The following is a 17,359-nucleotide window of genomic DNA, read 5'->3' as shown; positions in this document are numbered from 1 at the left end:
CACCAGCCCAGAGATATCAAGGAACCTCTGTCCCAAGCCCAGCGCGATACCTTCTTCCAGGGTAAACTCCTTGGTGATCGGCACAACCTGCTCTAAGGAGAGGTCTTCGCCAGTGATGGCCATTCGGCAGTGAGTGAACAAGAAGAGGCTGTGGGTGGAAAGTGAGGTGGGAGAAGGCAGTGGCTTCCTGCTTTCTCTAATGCAGTGTGACCTAGAGCCCCCAGGCCAGATGAGGTCAGAAGGCCCTGGCGAACCCTGTGGGACGCTTCTTGGCTCTCTGAGGCATCTCGCTTTGTCTCTCAGGTCTAGGCACTGGAGGAAATGGAATCAGGAGCCAGAAAACTCATCCCAACTCTGCCCTGGGCCTGCTGGGCCTGAGTTTCCACATTTATAGAACGGAGATAAACTACCTGCTCTCTCTAGCTCTTAGACTGGTAGCCCCACGTGAGACAGGGAATGGATCCAACCTGATATTTCTGTATCTACCCCAGGGACGAGCACAGTGCTGGTCACCCAGCTGGTGCTTAACAACTGCCTTAGGGCAGTTCTGTCCTAAGATTTTTCAGGTTACGAGGAATAGAAATTCTGACATTTTGAAATTTACAGTTTCAGCTTGATGATACAGTGGTTTCCTCTTTCAGATGACGGGCTCCTAACCCCAGGCAGGTAGCCCCATCCTCCTTTCAGCTGCCCCCTCCGCAGTCCACAGATTTCCTGTACTCCCCTCTGCGCCCCAAAAGGCACCACCCTGTCTCTCTCTGAGCTCACCCTTCTGTTTAGTTTCTATTCTTCTGTCTTTCATTCGGCAGCTGCTACTGCAGATCCGGGCACTCCCGTCTCTCGCCTCCAGAATCTGCAGCCCCAGCCCTTCTCGGCTGAACCGGGTCAGGATGAGGGGAGGGGGTGGTGATGAGGGGAGGAGGTGGTAGAGAATGAGACTCTCGATGACTTCCTTCTCCTTATTCATTCATTCATTCAATAGTATTTATTGAGCGCTTACTATGTGCAGAGCACTGTACTAAGCGCTTGGAATGAACAAGTCGGCAACAGATAGAGACAGTCCCTGCCGTTTGACGGGCTTACGGTCTAATCGGGGGAGACGGACAGACGAGAACGATGGCGATAAATAGAGTCAACTGTCACTTGCCCACTGTGGCAAATGCAGAACCAGCAGGTGCCAAATGAAAAATTAAAAGAAGAGACACTGAACAGAAGAAAAGTGAGGGAAAATGGAGTCAGAAAAGACCAGGGCAGGGAGGGAAGGTTCAGGGTACAAAGTAGGGAGCTGCAAGTCTGGATAAGGGGGAAACTAAATTTGCTGCATTGATAGGCGATTGTCTAGGACCTTCTAACTCCATCTGTCACACCATGCCAGGAACAAGGTCAACAGAAATACACTCAGGTCACCGTGTTACTCATCTATAATTGCTTGAGTGCATAATTAATTCCGGCTCATTTGGGGAAAAGCAGAGTTCCCGGCTTTGGTTTAAATACCGATCTCCCATCTGTAACACTGTAACTAGGAGAAAACTGGTTCTGAGTTAGGTTTTGCCGTAAGATTGCATTTTTTTTTTTTCAGAACCACCTATGTTGTAATACCTAGGACTGCCCACATTCATCTGTGGTCCTAAAATTTAAACAGGCTGTGGAGAAATTGGAGAAAAGAGCTGGGAAAAGAAAAGATTAAAGATAGAAGACAGGTCCTCTGGAGAAACATTCAAAAAATATGTGGTGTTCACCCTAGAGGAGAGAAGACTTAGGGGGGAACAACAACTGTCTCCAAATTAAAGGTCTTTAATGAGGGAAGTACTGACCAGTTGACTGCTATGTCCAAAGAGGCTCAAACAAGGGAAGACAGATGTTAATGAAAGCAACAGAAACTTGGATTAGATAAAAGGAAGAACTTCCTATAAAACACTAGAATGGCATATCATCAGAAGTTGAAGTCTCCACCCCTGGAAATCTTAAAAAAAAAGACACCACCTAGTCCGGAAGATTTAGTCATTCACCTGTCTGAAGGAAGGCCCCTTAAAGCCTTCCTGAGCTGGGATCCCATAATTACGTCATTTCACTGCAATGTCTTGTTTTCATGCTGTCTGTTACAGACTGTAAGTCACCATAGCTGGGAAAATGCGCATTCTCTGTTGTTGCTCAGAAAGCAGCACTGTTGATGCTCATTACATGGCACTATTAACAATAACTCAAACAGGAATAAGTGACGAGCCCATCTAGTAACAGGCCAATAAATCCCGTTAATTTTGATTTGCTCCTCCCACCAAGGTGGCCAGCGAGTGGGGTGACCCCAGCAGGTGGGCCCCCGCCCCTCCCCAGGGATGTGGAGGTTGGGGGGGGTGCCCGGGACCACCGCTCCTCCCACTGAAGGTGATCCCAACCTACGCATGTTCCTGTTGCCACCGGACCAGCCCGAGGAGGCGGCTCTGGACACTGTCCGCTCCACACAGCTCCCCCTGCACCGCCTGCATCTTAGGGTTAAGGAAAACAAGGTGTCCCACCCTCCCCGCGACTAACAGGAAGGGGTGGGCGGGGGTCCCCATCCCTCAGCCGCGTCTGGTCCCTGGGGGCAAGAGGGAGGGAGAACACGGAGGGGGAAGGATACGACGATGCAGTCCTCGCCCTCGGCCAGGGTCTCCTGAATGGCTACTGACTGATCCATCCCGTCCGCCTGAACCCGAGAGAAACCGGTGTTAAGATGGGGCTGCTGGGGGAGGAACGAAAGAAGAGAGTTTAGGATGGTGCTGGGTTCCCAGAAGGTGCTCAATAAATGGCACTGATTGGGAGAGATGGAGTGGAAAATGGGGGGAGACAACGGAGAGGAAGTGAAGGAGACAGAAGATGACTGGGAGAGATGGAGTGGAAAAGGGCGGAGTCAGAGAGACAGAGAAGGGAGAAGTGGAGACAGAGATTTATTATTATAGTATTTGTTAAGCACTTACTATGTGCCAAGCACTGTTCTAAGCGCTGGGGTAGATAGAGGGTAATCAGGTCGTCCCACATGGAGCTCACAGTCTTAATCTCCATTTTACAGATAAGGTAAATGAGGCACAGAGAAGTTAAGTGACTTGCCCAAAATCACACAGCTGATAAGCGGCAGAGCCAGGATTAGAACCCATGACCTCTGACTCCCAAGCTCATGCTCTTTCCACTGAGCCACGCTGCTTCTCCACTGATTGATTAGGAGAAATAGAGTCGAAAAGGGGGACGACAGAGACAGAGAAGGGAGATGAAGTGAAGGAGACAGAGAGAGAATAAAGCAGTGTGGCTCAGTGGAAAGAGCCCGGGCTGGAGAGTCAGAGGTCATGGGTTTGAATCCCGGATCTGCCACTTGTCAGCCGTGTGACTGTGGGCAAGTCACTTTTTCTCTGTGCCTCAGTGACCTCATCTGTAAAATGGGGATGAAGACTGCGAGCCTCACGTGGGACAACCTGATGACCCCAGCGCTTAGAACAGTGCTCTGCACGTAGTAAGCACTTAACAAATATCAATATTATTCTTAATAAAGAGTCAGAGAAGAGAGAGGAAGTGGAGACAGAAAGAGAGAGATTGATTGGGAGAGAGTAGAAAAGGGGGAAGACAGAGACAGACAGAGAAGGGAGATAAAGTGAAGGAGAGAGAGAGAATAAAAAGAGTCAGAAAAGGGAGAGGAAATGGAGACAGAGAGAGAGAATAAAGAGTCAGAGAAGGAAGAGGATGTGGAGACGGAGACAGACTGATTGGGAGAGAATAGAAAAGGGGGAAGACAGAGACGGACAGAGAAGGGAGATGAAGCGAAGGAGACAGAGAGAGAGAATAAAGAAAGTCAGAGAAGGGAGAGGAGGTGGAGACAGAGAGAATAAAGAGTCAGAGAAGGAAGTGGAGACAGAGACAGACTGATTGGGACAGAATAGAAAAGGGGGAAGACAGAGATGGACAGAGAAGGGAGATGAAGCGAAGGAGACAGACAGAGAGAATAAAGAAAGTCAGAGAAGGGAGAGGAGGTGGAGACTGAGAGAGACTGATTGGGACAGAATAGAAGAGGGGAAAGACAGACACAGCTAAGTGAAGGAGACAGAGAGGGCGAGGGAATAAAGAGAGTCAGAGAAGGAGGAAGAAATGGACAGAGAGAGACAGATTGATTGGGAGGGAGTATTAAAGGAGAAAGACAGAGACGGACAGAGAAGGGAGATGAAGTGAAGGAGACACAGAGAGAGAAGAAAGAGAGTCAGAGAAGGGAGAGGAAGTGGAGATGGAGAGAGACGGACTGATTGGGAGAGAAGAGAAAAGGGGGAAGACAGAGCCAGACAGAGAAGGGAGATGAAGTAAAGGAGACACAGAGAGGGAATAAAGAGAGTCAGAGAAGGGAGAGGAAGTGGAGACAAAGAGACTGATTGATCGGGAGAGATGGAGTGACCAAGGGAGGGAGACAGAGAAGGGAGAGGAAGTGGAGACAGAGAGGGACAGATCGACCAAGGTGGGCAGCCAGAGAAGGGAGAGGAAGTGAAGGAGCCGGAGAGGGGACTGGAAGGGAAAGAGGCAGAGAGAGAGGCAGAGAAGGGCGAGGAAGTGAAGGAGAGAGAGGCGGAGGAGAAGCGAAGAAGCCGACTCCGTGGCCACGGGCTCCTCCTTGGCCAACGGCGGCTTGCAACGTGGGCACGGGGGCTGGGACCCCACCCACGGGCGGCTCAAAGGGCGGGATGGGGCCGGGGCCTGGCTTCTAGGATGGGGGGGCCAAGCAAGGAGGCCACCCCTGCGGAACAAGAGAGCAGGGGGTGGGGGTTGTGGCGGTCAGGAGGGTCGGGGGGTCCGGGGGGTCCGGGGGGTCCGGGGGGTCGGTGTCCCGTCCCGTCCCGCCCGGCCTGGGCCCTCGCTCACTTACACCTCCCGGCGGCCCCCGCGCTGCCGCCCCGATGCCCAACAAGTCCCAGCTTGAGCGGGCGGCCGGCCGACCTGCCTACAAGTCCCAGCCTGCCCCGGGGCCCCGGGCGCGCCCGGCCTACAAGTCCCAGCCTGCCCCGGGGCCCCCGGCGCGCCCGGCCTACAAGTCCCAACCTGCCCCGGGGCCTAGAGCGCTGCCTGTCTACAAGTCCCAGCCTGCCCCGGGGCCCAGAGCGCTGCCTGTCTACAAGTCCCAGCCTGCCCCGGGGCCCCCGGCGCCCCCCGGCCTACAAGTCCCAGCCTGCCCCGGGGCCCAGAGCGCTGCCTGCCTACAAGTCCCAGCCTGCCCCGGGGCCCCCGGCGCCCCCAGCCTACAAGTCCCAGCCTGCCCCGGGGCCCAGAGCGCTGCCTGCCTACAAGTCCCAGCCTGCCCCGGGGTCGCCCCCCCCCCCCCAGCTCTCGCCATACACCCTATATCCATCATTATGGCATTCGTGATTAATAATAATAACGATGATGGTATTTGTTAAGCGCTTACCGTGTGCAAAGCACCATTCCCCCGATTAGACTGTAAGCCCGTCCAAGGGCAGGGACTGTCTCTATCTGTTCCCGATTTCTACATTCCAAGCGCTTAGTCCAGTGCTCTGCACATAGGAAGCGCTCAATAAATACTATTGAATGAATGAATGAATATTCGAATTGCTGGGGGGGAGCCAAGGTGTTGAGGTTGTCCCACGTGAGGCTCACAGTCTTCATCCCCATGATAATAATAATAACAATGATGGCATTTGTTAAGCACTTACTGTGTGTAAAGCACTGTTCTAATTGCTGGGGGGGATCCAAGGTGATGAGGTTGTCCCACGTGGCTCTCACGGTCATAATAATAATAATAATGTTGGTATTTGTTAAGCGCTTACTATGTGCCGAGCACCGTTCTAAGCGCTGGGGTAGACATAGAGGAATCAGGTTGTCCCACGTGGGGCTCACAGTCTTAATCTCCATTTTACAGATGAGGGAACTGAGGCACAGAGAAGTTAAGTGACTTGCCCACAGTCACTCAGCCGACAAGTGGCAGAGCTGGGATTCGAACTCATGAGCCCTGACTCCAAAGCCCGTGCTCTTTCCACTGAGCCACGTTTTGTTAAGTGCTCACTATGTGCAGGGCACTGTTCTACGCGCTGGGGGAGATACAGGGTCATCAGGCTGTCCCACGTGGGGCTCACAGTCTTAATCCCCATTTTACAGATGCGGTCACTGAGGCACAGAGAAGTGCAGTGACTCGCCCACAGTCACACAGCTGACAAGTGGCAGAGCCGGGAGTGGAACCCATGACCTCTGACTCCGAAGCCCAGGCTCTTTCCACTGAGCCACGCTGCTTCCCCACAGAGGGAATCAGGTTGTCCCACGTGGGGCTCACATTCTTAATCCCCATTTTACAGATGAGGTAACTGAGGCACCGAGAAGTTAGGTGACTTGCCCAAAGTCACACAGCCGACAAATGGCCGAGCCGGGATTTGAACCCATGGCCTCTGACTCCAAAGCCCATGCTCTTTCCACTGAGCCACATGCAGGACTCACAGTCTTAATCCCCATTTTCCAGATGAGGTAACTGAAGCACAGAGAAGTGAAGTGACTTGCCCACAGGCGAGATTAGAGCCGGGATTAGAACCCATGACCTCTGACTCCTAAACCCGGGCTCTTTCCACTGAGCCACGCTGCTTCTCAATCATCCCCATAATAAGAAGAAGAAGAATGATGGCATGTGTTAAGCGCTTACTATGTGCAAAGCACTGTTCTAATTGCTGGGGAGGAATCCAAGGTGATGAGGTTGTCCCACGTGGGGCTCACAGTCACCATCCCCATAATAATAATAATAATGATGGCATTTGTTAAGCACTTATTATGTGCAAAGCACTGTTCTAAGCACCGGGGGGGACCCAAGGTAATCAGGTCGTCCCACGTGGGGCTCACAGTCATCATCCCCATTTTACAGATGAGGGAACTGAGGCCCAGAGAAGTGAAGTGACTGGCCCAAGGTCTCACGGCTGATAAGTGGCAGAGCAGGGATTAGAACCCATGACCTCTGACTCCTTCCATTGAGCCACGCTGCTTCTCCAAGCTCTTACTAGATGCCAGGCACATAGGGGTAAATGCAAGATAATCAGGTGATCCCAAGAGGGGCTCACAGTCTTCATCCCCATTTTACAGATGTAACTGAGGCACAGAGAAGTTAAGTGGCTCCCCGTAGGTCACATAGGATACAAGCAAATCGGGTTGGACACCGTCCCTGTCCCACGTGGGGCTCCCATTCTCGATCCTCATTTTTCAGATGAGGTAACTGAGGCACAGAGAAGTGAAATGACTGCCCAAGGTCACACAGCAGACGAGCGGTGGAGTCGGAATTAGAGCCCATGACCTTCTGATTCCTAGGGCCCCTGCTCTATCCACTACAGAGTCGGTAGACCCGTTCCCGGCCCACACAGTTTACAGTCTAGAGGGGAGACAGACGTTAATATAAACGAATACATTCCGGATATGTACACTAGCACAAAGTCCTAAAACCGCGGAAAATAGAGCCCCCAGCCAGCAGGATGGAACAACATTTTAGAAGTAATAATAATGTCGGTATTTGTTAAGCGCTTCCATGTGCAGAGCACCGTTCTAAACGCCGGGGTAGATACAGGGTAATCAGGTTGTCCCACGTGAGGCTCCCAGTCTTCATCCCCATTTTACAGATGAGGGAACGGAGGCCCAGAGAAGTGAAGTGACTCGCCCACGGTCACACAGCTGACAAGTGGCAGAGCCGGGATTCGAACCCATGAGCTCTGACTCCTAAGTCCGTACTCTTTTCACTGAGCCACGCTGCTTAGAGTGAAGTGTGTAGGGGAAGCAGCATAGCCTATTAGAAAGAGCACGGGTCTGGGAGTCAGAGGACCTGGGTTCTAATTCCAACTCCTCCACCAGTCTGCAGTGTGACCTCGGGCAAGTCACCTTCACTTCTCTGTGCCTCAGTTCTCTCGTCTGCAAAATGGGGGTTCAATACCCGCTCTCCCTCCTACTTGAACTGTGAGCCCCGTGTGGGATCTGATTAACTTGTGTCTACCCCAGCGCTTAGTACGGTGCTTGGCATTTAGACCGTGAGTCCGTTATTGGGCAGGGATTGTCTCTATCTGTTGCCGAATTGTCCATTCCAAGCACTTAGGACGGTGCTCTGCACATAGTAAGCCCCCAATAAATACTAGTGAATGAATGAATATAGCGAGTGATTATTAGTTATTATTATTAGCATCGTTTTCCAGCAATCCTGCCCTACAAGTTGTTACCGACACGAGAGCAGGGACAGAGACCCGCTGCTTCCGGAGGTTTGGGTCGAATGCTTTAAACCTATGGTCAGGATCCTTGGCTGCTCAGGAGATTGGCGAGATCTGTGAAGGAAGAAGGGACTGGATAAGCTTTGAGTCCTCCCTGGCTCTGGGCTGAGGAAATGAAACTTTACCTCCTCCTTGGTTCCTAATAATAAATACCACAACTGTTGAGTATTGAGTGCTTACTATGAGCCAAGCACTGTTCTAAGAACTGGGGCAGATACAATATAAGCCCCGGTGGGGCTCACAGTCAAAAGGAAAGGGAGGAGATGTAGGTAACCCCCAATTTGATGGATGAGGAAACTGAGGCATAGAGAAGTTAAGTGACTTTTTTTACAAATGACATTCGTTAAGCGCTTACTGTATGCCCGGCCCCGTTCTAAGTAGTGGGGTCGATACAAGACTATCAGGTTGGACACGGTCCCTGTCCCACATGGGCCTTACAGTCTAGGGAGGAGGGAGGAGGATTTAATCCATGTTTTACAGATGAGGAAACTGAGTCACAGAGAAGTTAAGTGACTTGACCAAGGTCACACACATTTAGAAGGGGGACAGTTTCCCAGAGGCAGAATAATTTAGCAACACTTGTTAGACCATACGTTAAAGAAGGGATACTGATAACCCCGAACCCCCGGGGAAAAAAGGAGTCCTCCCCTCCACCCACCCTGCCTCGGCTCTCACAAGGCCTATACCCTAAAAACCAGTAGCCAAACTGTTTTTTCTTCCCCTTTCCGCTGGATGACAAACAACCAGTCCTTACTCCCCTTTCCAGGAAAGAAGTCCTCGCCTGGGGACCCTGGAAGAGGCAAAAGGGAAGAGTTCAGGCCATAGGCCCTTGATCTGCCCATGCAAAGTCCGGATCCTTAGCCCCACATTGAGTTTTGCATAGGGAAAGCAAACCAACGACCACAGCAAAGAAAGCATCTGGACCCTGACCCAGTCGGGTACGCAGACCGAGGCTTCTGGCCACAAAAGCCCGGTGTGGAACGGGAGGGTGCCGGGATCAGCGGACACCTGGAGCGTGTGTGAGTTTCTTCCTCTTCATTTCCCCTTCCTTCCACGCGCCGGGTAGTAAACGCCCAACCTGGTCGTTTCGCCAAATATATTTGTTTATATAATATCTCTGACAGGATGACGGTAGGGCAGTGAAGTCACCCGAGGAGAACAGAGGAGGGTTTCCCGGGGCAGGTGCGGGGCCACTGAAAAGCAGCGGCTTCCGTGGGCGTGGGGGTGTATACACACAGACACACACACGCGCTCCATCCCCCCGACTCTTCCACTCCGTTACTCTCCCGTGCTGCAGGTGAGGTTAGAGAGGGGTTAGAGAAGGGGGTCTCGGCACTCCTGACTTCAGAGGTGGACTCTAACTTCACGACCCCATGTCCTCATTCACCGAGAGTCCCGGAGAACAGACGGGTTCCCCCCCCCCCCCCCCCGTCTTTTGCGAGCAACGTCACCCACCCCATCCCCTTTCTTTGCCTAGGACACCTCCGTCATTTCAGTGGCATCAGAGCAGCCGCAGGTCGGAGCTTGGACTATGGGGGACGGAGGGAAAATGGGGTGAGAAGAGGGAGCCGGGGGTGGGGAGCAGAGAGGGAAAAGAGGGTTGGAACAGGACCCCCGGCTAGGGTTTCCCCTCGGGGCCGTCTAGGAGCGAGGTCGGAGCTACGGGAAGATGGACGACAGGAGGTTCAGCAGGTCTTCTGGGGAGGTCTCCCCCTATATCTGGGCACCCCCCATCAGAGGAGAGGCACCTCTCCGTAGCCCCCGACACCCTGGGAACGCACTCTACGGAAGCAGGAAGGAAACGAGGAAGAGAGCCACCGCGGCCAGGACCTGCGGGAGCAGGCGGTTCTGGGCCGCCGCCGCCGACCCGATCAAATTCAGGCTTCCGTCCAGCTTGAGGCAGCTGGGCATGGCCGCAGTGGGTTGGCAGCACTCTTGGTAGCAGGGGGGCTTCACCCCTTGGTTGCAGATTGGGGTGGCCATCTTGCAGGCTTTGCTGCAGCCAGCCTCGTAGCCATTCTGCGTCTTCTTCATCTGCTCAGAAAAACGGGGGGTGTCAGCAAAAGAGCCGTGGCCCAGAAATGGGGCCGCCCCACAGGGCACGGTGAATCACGGGTGTCGAACTTTCATCACGAGGGTGGGGGTGAAAACGCGGCGGGGATTTTAAAGGGTATTGGGAAACAGAAGGGATGGGCTTCGGAGAACCAACGGGCCACGATTTTGGGTCCTTTCAGACCCGGTGGGAGACTTTCAGGACTTGAAGTGAGAGAACCACTTATGGACTTACGTACATATCCTTATTTTCATTTATTTTAATCTATTTTTAATGTCTGCCTCCCCCACTAGACCGTAAGCCCCTCGAAGGCAGGGATCGCGTCCACCAACTCCATCGTATCGCACGCGCCCAAGCGCTTAGGAACGTGCTCGGAACAGGGTAAATCCTCAATGAATCACCGACTGACCGACACTGGGAGTCCAACTCAAAAAGCCGCGGGGGCATTTGCACTCATGGAATTGGCAGCGATGAACCGAGGCAACTGCCTAGGACCTCACATTTTATCAATCAGTCAATTAAGGGTAAGGGTATTTATGTGCAGAGCACTGTACTAATTGCTTGGACAAGTACGACAGAACTAGCAAACGCATTCCCTGTCCATTATGAGCTTACAGTCAGGGGGTTCTGTTCCTCAATCCAACAGTCAATTGAAGTTATTGGACGATTGCTATGTGCAGAGCCCCGTACTAAGCGCTTGGGAGAGTACAATATAGCAGAGTTGGTAGACGCATTCCCCGCCCACGACGAGCAACAGAGGCTCCTCGAGGGCAGGGCCAAACAGGCCCTGTGGAACCCCTGATTATGGGGTTTGTTCCAGAGAAGCAGCGTGGCGCAGTGGAAAGAGCATGGGCTTTGGAGTCAGGGCTCATGAGTTCGAATCCCAGCTCTGCCACCTGTCAGCTGTGTGACTGTGGGCAAGTCACTTAACTTCTCTGTGCCTCAGTTCCCTCATCTGTAAAATGGGGATGAAGACTGTGAGCCCCACGTGGGACAACCTGATTCCCCTGTGTTTACCCCAGCGCTTAGAACAGTGCTCTGCACATAGTAAGCGCTTAACAAATACCAACATTATTTAAAGAGGAATTGGAGCCTGGGAGCAACAGCCCAAGCTGGGTAGAGATGAACCTGCCTGGTGTCCCGTGGCTCACTCATATTCCAAGATGTCAAGGACCAGAGAGGAGGATTTCCCCCACCTCCATTTTACAACAGGGAAACTAGGATCCAGTGAGAGAGTTCGGTTTGTTTCTTTTTTTTAATGCTACTGTTGAGGGTTTTCCCACGGGCCAGATACCGTCCTGAGCACTGGGAGACAATCCCAGGGTATGAAAATAAGGATGTGTACATAAGTCCGTGAGTGGTTCTCTCACTTCAAGTCCTGAAAGTCTCCCATCGGGTCTGAAAGGACCCCAGATCGTGGCCCGTTGGTCCTCCGAAGCCCATCCCTTCTGTTTCCCAATACACTGGGAAACAATAAGCTAAGTTAGGACACAATCCATGTCTCACAAGAGGCTCCCAATCACAATCCCCATTATACAGATGAGGTAACTGAGAAATGAAGGTACTTTCCCAAGGTCACACTCTGGAGACGAGTGCCAGAACGGGGGTTAGAATCCAGGATCTCTGACTCCCATGCTCTTTCCACTGGGAGGAACGCTAGCGGGGCTGCTGAAAACGCATATTCCAGCGTTCCAAGCCAGTCTGCGGGGATGAGGAGGTTTGGGTGGGACGGTCTTTAGGAGAACTTTCAGGCAGTCCCCAGTGAGGTTGTCAAGCGCCGGTATCTGTGCCAGAACGGTCTCAATCCCCTTTCCTCGTCCTCCCCGCTCTCCCACTTCTCTGTTCCCCAGCCCACCTCGCAGAAGTTAGAGCCCACGTTGCAGGCAGCTTCCGTCTTCTGCCCTTTAAAGCAGTTCTCTCCCTGGCAGGAGAAGGACACGCACACTTTCCCCTGAAAGACAAAGCGGTGGGACTGGAGACAGAGGGCTGGAGAGGAGCCGTCCCTGAGCCCTGGAAAGAGGGAGAGAAAGGGGGGTCCGGACCACGGCTTGTGGGGAACAGGCATATATAGAAAAGCACGAGCAAAGCTGTCACTGGCCCATCCGGCCCCGTGTTCCGTCTCCAACAGTGGCAACGAGAAGCTTAGAGGAGGCAACTTCCTGGGTAACCTGGTAGTCGGAGTGATCCCAGACCAGGAGTCCCTCTTGCAAGAGACGTGGTTCTAGAAAAGGTCGACTCCACTCCCCTTCCAAGAAGAACTGCCCCATTCCGGGCCTCATTCCACCCACCTTCTCTTTTTATGCTATCTGTCAAGGGCTTACTACGTGCCAGGCACTGTACTAAACGGTGGGGTAGATACAAGCTAATCAGGTTGGACCCAGTCGATACCCTACATGGGGCTCACACCCTCCCGCTGCCCGGAGAAGGTCGTCTCCGGGGCCGGTCGAGGGAAGACACGTACGTTTTTCCTGGGTGCCGGCGTGGTGGAGGTCGTGGGAGCGGGAGTGGTGAGCAGCTTGTCCCCTGAAACGCAGACACAACCAGCGGCGGAAAAGAGATAGAGAGAGAGAAGAAATTCCTTCAGAGAGAGAGACCAAGACTGCCATTTGGCAGCTCTGAAGAGATCAGGTGAGCAGCAAAAAACACACAGCAAGGGGCATCGCCCCCATATCATCATCCCCAAGCCCCATCTGCTTTCTCCATTGTCCCAGGATTGGGATGTCCCCTCACCCTGGGGTTTCCACAGAATGGAGGGGACGCTGAGAGGAGGGGGAAATGGGGAAAAATGGGACGGAGGAGGATGACGTTTCCCAGAGGGCATCAAGACCGGAGGAGTCGACGGGTACGACTTCTTATCTCTTTCCGGACCCACACGGAATCCAGAACCTCTGTCATTAGCAGGGGAGGCGGAACCCCAAGTCCCACTGTCTCTATCCAGTCAGTCCCACTCTGGGTGGAAGGAGATAAGAATAAGGAGAGAGAGAGCTGAAGCAGTGTGGACTAGCAGGAAGGTCCCAGGCCTGGGAGACAGAGGTCCCGGGTTCTAATCCCAGCTCCGCCGCTTGCCCGCTGTGTGACGTTTACCGAGTCGCCGCCTCAGTTTCCTCATCTGTATAATGGGGATTTGGTATCTGTACTTTCTCCCACTCAAACGGTGAGCCCCATGGGAGACGGGGGTTGTGTCCGAACCGGTTATCTCTTATCTAGCCCGGCGGATTATTACAGTGCCTGGCACAGAGCGTTTTACAAAGACCGTTATTATCATTACTGTTCTTGGGAAGGGAGATTCCCCACCGTCCCCAGGGAAGACGGCAGAGCATCAGACAAGTTTGGAGGGCTGACAGAAATAGGGTGGGTGGAAGGGAGAGGATGAAACGGGGGATCCGTGCGGGGGCGGGGGTGGGTCTCACCATAGGCAGAGGCGTTGAGCTTGAGGCAGAAGGGTTGGGGGCAGCACTCCAGGGTGCAGGGAGCCGGCTGGCCGGCCGTGCCATTGGACCCCGGGCACTGAACCGTGCCGTTGCTCTCGCAGTTCCCGCTGCAGCGCGCGGAGTAGTTGGAGGGGCTGAAGCGGTACAGCTGCGAGGAGGACCCAGCAAGTCACTGGAAGGGCGGAAGGGAAAGGAGCGGGCCCCGAAGCCTCCGGGCCCTCCTCCCCTCGGGCCCCCCCGTCGCCCCGTACCTCGCAGTACGACTCGTTGGCCGAGCAGGTCGCGCTCTGGTTGGCGAACCTGTCCTCCTGGTAGCACATCTCACCCACGCACCGGAAACTGTGGCAGACCTGGGCCGAGGCAGGCGCCCGTCAGGATCGCTGACCCGCCCGGAGGGACCCCCCGCCTCCCCGTCCACCTCCACGGGCCGGACGCACGGTCGCCGCGGCCGGCCCGGCTCCTCACCTGGGGAGAGGTCAGGTTGGTCGGGGCGGAGGTCAGGTTCGTCAGGGAGGAGGTCAGGTTCATCGAGGCGGAGGTCAGGTTCGTCGAGGATGAGGTCTGGTTTTCCCCGCCGCCCTGGGTGATCAGGAAGCCGAACAGGACGAGGAGAAAGAGGAGGAAGGCTGGAGGGAAGACAGAGCAGACTGGACGGTTATTAGAAGGGTGATCAATGGGAACGGGGAGGGGGCGGCGGGGGCACCGGGGCCGGGCAGCGGGACGGAGGGGAGGACGCTTCGGGCTCTGCCCTTCCTGGTGCCCGCCGGGGGGCCGTTACCTCTCAACGCAGCGATACCGCCGCTGCGGTCGCCGTCCATCTTCAGCCACCAGGCTGCGGGCAGCTGGGGGAGGAAGGGAGGCCCGTGAGTGACCAGAGACAGAGAGATGGCCCTCGGCAGCTAGGACCACGGCCTGTAAGCCCGTCTCTAGACCGTAAGCTCCCCGTGGGCGGGGAATGTGTCTGCTTCTTGTTGTATCGTATTCTCCCGAGCGTTTAATACAGCGCTCTGCACCCAGTGAGCACTCAGTAAATACGATTGACCGAACGACCGTCCGACGGACCCGCGGAAGGTACCGGGGCAGGTGTGGGCAAAGTCCCAGGCATGGGTCACCTCCCTTCTTGGGTCCATACATCCCACCACCTCCCTGGGTGTGCGGACACTTTGGAATATTGTACGTCCCCAAGAGAAGCAGCGTGGCTGAGCGGTTAGAGCACCAGCCTGGGAGTCAGAAGGACCCGGGTTCTAATCCGGGCTCTGCTGTGTGACCTCGGGCAAGTCGCTTCACTTTTCTGGGCCCCGGTTACTTTCTCCGTAAAATGGGGATCAAGAGTGTGAGCCCCCTGTGGGACAGGGATTGGGTCCAACCCGATTAACTTGCGTCTACCCCGGCGCTTAGAACAGGGCTTGGCACATAGTAAGGACTTAAATACCGTAATTATCATTACGAGGAACCATCCCCGCTCCTCAAAAAAGAATTCTACTCCGTGCTGCAAGGTGGGGGAAGCAGATTCCAAGAGCGGGTAGGATTTGAGCCACTGAAGGAGCAGGAGAGAGAGGATGGGAGAAACCGAGGCCCTTAGGCCCCCTCACCCCCCAAAGGAGAGGGGATCAAGGGGTGCAGTTTCCTATTCACGTTTCCCTCGACGATCCCTTGAGTGGCAGGCTGCCGCGACAGCCTGGCAGGCACCACCACTTCCTGGTAATGGTGCTCCGGGGAGAAGCTGTCACGGGGTTGGCATGGTAACACCAAGTCCACCGGGCCCCCACAGGTGCCGCCGGGTGCTGGCGCAGGTGTTGGGAGAGGAAAGAGCCATTAGGCTTCCAATCCAGGACCTGTGGTCAGAGGCTCATTTGCCTTCGTGTCAAAAACAACCCGATCCCATCGGTGAACCTGCGGCGGCAGCACAGGGGAAGGGAGAGGGAGGGCCGGGAGGCCTTTCCTGCCCCCTTTTGGAACCTCGTCCGCTTTCTGCATCCCTCGGCCTCCGGACAGAGCCGGTGGGGTCCCAGGATCACTGAGAATGGATGACCCTGATCCCGTCACTGGCCCCCGACTGATATCAGTTAATCACTTGATCCTTATTGAAGGCATATTAGACTGTAAGCCCATCAAAAAACAGGGACCGTCTCTATCTGTTACCGATGTGTACATTCCAAGCGCTTAGTACAGTGCTCTGCACATAGTAAGCGCTCAATAAATACTATTGAATGAATGAATGAATGAATGAATGAATGAATGGAAGGCATACTCCTCCAAGAAGTCTTTCCTGACTAAGCCCTCCTCTCCTCCTCCTCCCTTTGCATTACCCTGACTTGGTCCTTCGTTCATCCTCCCTCCCATCCCCACAGCACTTATGTATATACCTGGAATTTATCTATTTATTTATGTACGTTAGTGTTTATCTCCCCCTCTAGATTGTGAGCTCATTGCGGGCGGGGAATGTGTCTGTTTTTCGTTACAGTGTACTCTCCCAAGCGCTTAGTACAGTGCTTTGCACACAGTAAGCACTCAATAAATATGATTGAACGAATGGCATTTATTGAGCGCTAATTTTGCAGAGCGCCGTAGTAAGCACTTATAAGAGTATAGTACGATAAAGTTGGTAGACACTTTCCCTGCCTACAGTGAGCTTTAGAGTGCAAGCTCTAGACTGTAAGCTCATCTCCTGGGCTATGGGCTCGTTGTGGGTGGGGAACGTGTCTGCTTATCGCTAAGATTTACTCTCCCAAGCGTTTAGTACGGTGTTCTGCATACGGTAAGCGCTCAGTAAGTAGATTGACCGACTGACTAGAGACGGTTACCAGCAACCGTTGCGGCAGAGAACCCGGGGAGGAGAAGGAGAGGGTGAGTGGGTGCCAGAGACATTGTGGGTGGATAGGGTTCATGACCTGGTTTGTCCCCGAGTCACTCAATGGTATATATTGAGCACTTACTGCATGTAAAGCACTTTAATAATAATACTTGTGATATTTGTTAAGCACTTATTATGTGCCAGACACTGTCCTAAGGGCTTGGGAGAGTATAATATAACAATAGACACATTCCCCGCCCACAATGAGTTTATAATCCAGAATTTACACCCTAAAGCTCACTGTGGGGCGGGGGAGGAATGGGTCTACCAACTTTATTGCAATGTACTGTCTCAGTGCTTACTACAGCGCTCTGCACAATAATCAAGTTGGACAAAATCCACGTCGCACAGGGGGCTCACAGTCTTCATCCCCATTTTCCAGATGAGGTAACTGAGGCCCAGAGAAGTCCGCACAGCAGACAAGTGGCGGAGCAGGGATTAGAACCCGCGACCTTCCGACTCCCAGGCCCGGGCTCCATCCACTACGCCTCACTGCCTCGCTGAGCACTTGGGAGAGTACGATACAATAGAGTTGGTGGAGACGATCCCTGCCGACAAGGAGCTTACAACCTAGAGGGGAAGACATGACAATGATGATTATGATTTCAGTTAAGCGCTTACCCTCTGCCGGCACTTTACTAAGCGTTGGTAATATGTCTAGGCCAGAGAGACTCTGGGCTCCTCCACTGTCTCGACTGTGGTCTTTCGAACCCCCCCCCCCCACTCCCAGTTGCCCCACTGTCCCCTCCCCAGGCCTTCCCCGTGCCCCCGGGCAGGA

General features: G+C 53.9%; 2 protein-coding genes across 8 annotated transcripts in view; both read right to left on the bottom strand.

Moving 5' to 3' along the window:
- INPP5B (inositol polyphosphate-5-phosphatase B) overlaps nt 1-4,957 on the bottom strand; it is a 45,145-nt gene extending 40,188 nt beyond the window's left edge. For 3 of the 7 annotated variants that reach the window (XM_029080723.2, XM_029080727.2, XM_029080726.2), the window contains exons 1-4: nt 4,874-4,957; nt 2,618-2,719; nt 2,398-2,477; nt 51-148 (exon numbers count right to left, since the gene is read on the bottom strand). In XM_029080723.2, the coding sequence (XP_028936556.1) occupies nt 51-148; nt 2,398-2,477; nt 2,618-2,674 (235 nt within the window). In that variant the 5' untranslated portion in view covers nt 2,675-2,719; nt 4,874-4,957. Of the gene's footprint in view, nt 1-50; nt 149-768; nt 876-2,393; nt 2,478-2,617; nt 2,720-4,873 lie in introns of those variants that run through there. The other 4 variants (XM_029080725.2, XM_029080724.2, XM_029080730.2 and 1 more) reach the window with 4 other exon arrangements.
- Nucleotides 4,958-9,694: 4,737 nt separating this feature from the next.
- On the bottom strand, nt 9,695-15,704 carry LOC103167129. Its single transcript, XM_029080279.2, has 10 exons — nt 15,563-15,704; nt 15,363-15,511; nt 15,175-15,264; nt 14,506-14,569; nt 14,193-14,353; nt 13,979-14,077; nt 13,707-13,875; nt 12,758-12,819; nt 12,152-12,247; nt 9,695-10,277 (listed from the first exon to the last, which is right to left on the bottom strand). Exons 1-10 carry the CDS (start codon nt 15,702-15,704, stop codon nt 10,026-10,028), a joined length of 1,284 nt encoding a protein of 427 aa, XP_028936112.1. The 3' UTR covers nt 9,695-10,025.
- Nucleotides 15,705-17,359: the final 1,655 nt, after the last annotated feature.

The sequence above is a fragment of the Ornithorhynchus anatinus genome, chromosome 16 (genome assembly GCF_004115215.2).
Source record: "Ornithorhynchus anatinus isolate Pmale09 chromosome 16, mOrnAna1.pri.v4, whole genome shotgun sequence".
Lineage (NCBI taxonomy): Eukaryota > Metazoa > Chordata > Mammalia > Monotremata > Ornithorhynchidae > Ornithorhynchus > Ornithorhynchus anatinus.
This window is presented reverse-complemented; position numbering and strand designations above follow the sequence as displayed.